A 5,208-nucleotide genomic window follows, 5' to 3' on the forward strand; every position below is an offset into this window, starting at 1 on the left:
TACTAGGCCCCACCCGTCATGACTATGGCATGTCCCCATTTTTTTATTATTGCATATGGCATGTCACCCCAAGCCTTAACATTTTGCCCCACATTCTACTCACAGGAACAATCGCATATCCTCCCCAAACCATGTTACTGCCATACTGGCCATGAGTTGGGTGGGGGATCCACTAGCCCCCCAGTTTATTTACAGGACCAATTCCACCAATAATGGGATGAGGCTTCCTAAGTTGTGACAGTCCTGGTAAAAATAAAATTGTTGTTGTAGCACAGAAAGGTTTAAAACATTAACTATTAATTGTGAAATAAATACAAAGATGACAACGAATAAAACTTACCTTCATTATCTTGGAGTGCTGCCTGTGTCTTTCTACTTTTGAGTTCTTTAAATGGGGCAAGCTAAACTACATAATCATGAGTTATTTTTTGTTAAACAGATTTAGTAAATGTGTCTCTCCGTCGCACTCTCAATATCATCCAGCATGGACTACAATGCTGGTAAAGGTGGCTCAATAGTTATTATGTTGCTCATTATGCCTCTTCAAGGTACACTTTTCAAACTAACTGTTCTTTTGATGCTTCACAGATACTCAATGAAGACAAAGATGGAAGTGTTTCTCAATTTTCTGCCCAAGTCAGGCTCAAATGTTCAGAGTATGAAGAAAAGGTTTGTTGTCATTATTATTATTATTTATAAAGCGCCAACAAGTTCCATAGTGCTGTACAATGGGTGGACTAACAGACAAGTATTTGTAACCAGACGAGTTGCACACACAGGAACAGAGGGGTTAAGGGCCCTGCTCAATTAGCTTACATGCTAGAGGGAGTAGGGTATTGGCCAGGCAGTCTCCAATACCAGCTGTGCCTTAAAATACCAGTCAGGTGGTAAACCTAAGAGTAGTCTGTAAAAACATTTATTTTTTTTTTTTTTTACAATGGGCCTATTCCATGGGCCTGGGCCTGGAGCTGCAGCTCCATCAGCCCCTATGTTAATCCGGCCCTGCTTCAGGCATCATCTACTAGCCGATATCCAACTGGCCACTCATCTTACTCTTTAAACTTTTTCTACATTTGTAAACGTATTCTAAAATCTAAAAAGCAGGGAATTGAAAATCTAATTAAATTATGTTGCTGCAACACCCTTTTTTAAAATGTATTTAATTGAAGGGATGTGCAAGGGCAAAAAATTTGGTTTGGTTCGGCACTTCCCAAATTCGGGACTTCGGCAATTTGGGACTTCGGCAATTCCCTAACCCTAACCCTAACAATATTCCTAACCCTACCCCTAACCCTATTCCTAACCCTACCCTTAATCCTACCTCTAATCCTAACCTTCACCCATAACCCTGCTCCTACTGTCCTGACAGGAAAAGTTGTGTCAAGCAACATTACTGTCCTGACAGGAAAAGTTGTGCCGAGCAACATTACTGTCCTGACAGGAAAGATTGTGCCGAGCAGCAATCAAATCCACAGGAGGGTTTGTACTAAGCAGCAATCATGCGCATGGAAACCTGGTAATTGCCTTTGGGGTCAAAGACCGGTTACAGCCAATCAGATCCATAGGAGGGTTATTTAGGCCCAGTTCTCCTCTTGCTCAGTGCTCTGTCGTGGTTTCATGTATATGGTAATCCGAGAGTGCTTTCCTGATCTTGATTTTCTGGTATTTGACTTTGGGTTCGTTTTGACTTCCCTGAATTCTGGTATCCTTGACTTTGGCTTTCCCTCATTCAGGGAAGTCAAAACAAACCCAAAACTCCCACCCTCAGGGTCCCCCTCCCGTGGTTAAAGCCCCTTCAGCAGCTTACCTTAATCCAGCACCGGGCTCCCTCGGTGCTGGTGACCTCTCCTCCCCCGCCAACGTCAGCAGAGCCAAATGCGCATGGCGGCAAGCGCCGCGCGTGCATTCAAGCGCCACGCGCAAATTCAAGCTGTCAATAGGAAAGCTGTCAAGCTGTCAATAGGAAATAGGAAAGCTGTCAAGCTGTCAATAGGAAAGCATTTCTCAATGCTTTCCTATGGACGCTGTGCGTGATGGAAGCGACATGTGCCTCCAGCGTTGCAGATGCGCCTCTAGTGGCTTAACCCCAAATGTAAACATAGTAGTTTCTCTGAATCTGAAGTTCCAAGCTTGATAATGACAATATTAGTGGTGTAGTTACGGGTAATCTCTGTATGTGTTTTGCTCTGAAACCAAATCACTGCAGTGGTCATGGTACATAGAGTAAAGTAGTTTAATTTGTTTTTCTTTTTTTTTTCTTGTGAAAAGGTCAAGAAGTATCTTGAAGAGTTTGATAACCTACAACATAACGTCATACAAACTTTTGAGAAATGCATAAAACAATTGCGCAGCATCGCAGCTGATATTGAAGATTTCCATAGCGGAGCCCTTAAAACCAACATCGCTGGGAGCTCTGTTGGAATAGCCGGGGGTGTTACTGCCCTTGTTGGGCTTGTTTTGGCTCCTTTCACTCTTGGGGCATCACTAACCGTCTCTGCTATCGGTGTGGGAGTGGCTACTGCTGGTGGAGTAACTGGGGCTATAGCATCAATTGCTGACAATGTTCACACTAAAATCAAATGCAGGGAGGTAGAAGGAATTTTAGTGAATGTTAATAAAGAGAAAGAGAAGATGCAAGAGATGTTAAAAAAGATTGATGCATTAATTAGTGATATGAAGTCTTTATTAGGTGTGGATAATGTTGATCTGGCTAGACTGGGTGGAAGAGGGGTTTATACAGTGGCAGAGGTAGCCCGGGTTATTCAGCTGGTGAAGTTGTCAACTACTGCAGCTCAAGGGGCCGGTATAGTAGCACATGGGGCCCGCGTTGCAGCGGCCGTGTCAGGGATTTTTGCAGCACTTTTTCTAGCTGTCGACCTTGCAAATGTCGTGAATAGTGCAATGGAACTGGGCAAAGGAGCAAAATCTGAGGAGGCAAAAAAGATACGAGAAGTTGCTGATGAGCTAGAAAAGGAAATTCACAATTTGAAATCTAAAGAAGCAGAGTTTAGAAATTGCAAAACTCTACTGTTTTAATTAATGATTTATTCTAAATGTAAATCTTGAGCAAAAACTTATGTCTATAAATATAGCTTTCTCCGTGATATAAAACTAAAACTTATAGCAGTAATAGCTTTATAAAGAATGTCAGTAGCCAGTAATTATTATTATTATTATTGGTATTTACATAGCGCCAACTAATTCCACAGCGCTTTACAATATTATAAAAGGGGGGGAAAATGACACAGTGACACAGGAACAATAGGAACAAACGGGCTTACAGTCTAGATGATCCATTATAATAGTACCAAGAAAATTCTCATAGAGATTCTCCTCAACTGCTAGTTGTTGACTTCTCAACAGCAAATCTAAGGGGTGGTGAACTTTTCATCCACATCAATTATAATGTTTACAATTCAGACTTGCTGCCTGATATTGTGTAGCCATTAAAGGATCACTATAGTGTCAGGAAACAAAGTGGTTTTCCTGACACTATAGTGCCCTGAGGGTCCCCCTTCCGTGGTTAAAACCCCTTCAGGGGGGGGCGGGGCCGGACCGCCATGCTGAGCGGACGCACCGAGGAGTAGCTCCTGAAAAGCTACTCCGTTTTAGCCCTTAAAAACCGGCAAAACTTTTACCTGACAACCGACAGCTGTGCTCCGGTGTAACTTCCCAACCCCGGTCCCGAGGAGAGGCTTGCCGCGAGGTTTTAGTCCCTCGGTGGGGTGATCCCCGTCGCACAGGATAGAGGCCGCCCGGGCGGTGAGCTGGGTGGACGGCCGCTGCCCAGCTATCCTGCCCACCAGCGGTGCGGCAGAACCGAGAGGCTAGGCGGGTCTGGCCCTGTTCCCCCCCCCCCTCTGGGCCGGCGGGGGTGATCCCGGCCCCCACCCTGTGACCCAAAGAAGCGCTTTGGAACCGGCAGGAACCCACTCTCAAGATGGCGGAGACCGCATGGCGCGCAACGTCGGTCCTAGTCTGATACCTCACAAACAGATGGCAAACTCTGCCTGAACAAGACCCGGTAAACCATGGAAGAGCATTGATATTCTCAACACCAAAGGGCTCAGCTCAAAGATGAGAAGAGGCAGCAAGGCTTTGGACTATCTTACCACGCAGCTCTGCCTCCCACAGGGGCCCAACAGCTTAATAAACCCAAATTGGGACTCCCACCTCATTCAAGACAGATACCAGCAGGGTGTAGAAATGCCCCAAGAAGCACCCATCGCCTCCTCACTCGGACGCCCAACGGGACTAAAACTATAGCCAAAATCACTAAACCTCCCGTCTCACTGTCACAGGCAACACATCGCACAGACGGGCCATTCAGCACGCCGAAGCGGATCCTTGCCCGGCTTACATGGGGTGGACATTTTAAGCGAGCGAAGTAACATTTAAATGTTGATACTGCTTTTATGTCCTGCTTTATATGCTCAAGTTACTCATATCTTAGCACTAGCATGATGTGTAACCATTTACTGGTGTATTACTGTTTGTTGCTCAGCCTAGTAAGAGCTAACTGATGCTATTTTGAACGTGGATTGTATGCTTAAAACTTGTTCCTCAGCTTTGTCTCTCCTCTACCTACCTTTTCAACAAGCACAAGCTTCAATAATTTGCTTACTGCTAACGTTGATTGCATGCATGCTTACTTACTAAAAAAGTGCAGCTTAAACCTGTCATAACAATGCCTACGTTGATAAGCCTGGAACTGCTGTTGTGGCACAACAGGCCTGCTTGTAACCCATAATGCACAACAAAAATAAAGAATTAAAAAAAAAAAAAAAAACCCTTCAGCAACTGCCAGTTGTTGACTTCTCAATAGCAAATCTAAGGGGTGGTGAACTCTATGTTGGAATATTTTTAGGACTTCGGTAGATCAATAACCTAAACTACAGGTGGTTTGGGGTATATTTTCTGTGCATCCTAGTTTATTACTGCATAGAACTAGTGAAAGAACTGCCACCTGTGATGTTGATACCGGAGAAACTGACGGAAGCCAAGCACAGAGAGATGGACACAGGTTTCTTCAGGAAGGAAGAGATTCTTTATTGGATCACCGATCGGGACTCAGAGGGACTAGCGTCACCAAAATACAGCAAGTTCTGAGCCCCGGACAATAGTGCAGGCTCCTTATATAGGCATATAACTCCTCCCATATTAAGCTCCACCCGCACATTCTCTTAACCAATCAACACAAATAAGAAT

General features: G+C 44.5%; 1 protein-coding gene across 1 annotated transcript; it reads left to right on the top strand.

The window, feature by feature from the left end:
- Nucleotides 1–642: 642 nt before the first annotated feature.
- LOC134586155 (apolipoprotein L3-like) lies at nt 643–3,036 on the top strand (the record flags this gene model as incomplete). The annotated part of the gene is made up of 2 exons (XM_063441661.1): nt 643–669; nt 2,269–3,036. Coding segments are annotated over 2 exons (795 nt in total), but the record flags the coding sequence as incomplete, so codon positions are not given.
- Nucleotides 3,037–5,208: the final 2,172 nt, after the last annotated feature.

Source organism: Pelobates fuscus, chromosome 2, assembly GCF_036172605.1.
Source record: "Pelobates fuscus isolate aPelFus1 chromosome 2, aPelFus1.pri, whole genome shotgun sequence".
Lineage (NCBI taxonomy): Eukaryota > Metazoa > Chordata > Amphibia > Anura > Pelobatidae > Pelobates > Pelobates fuscus.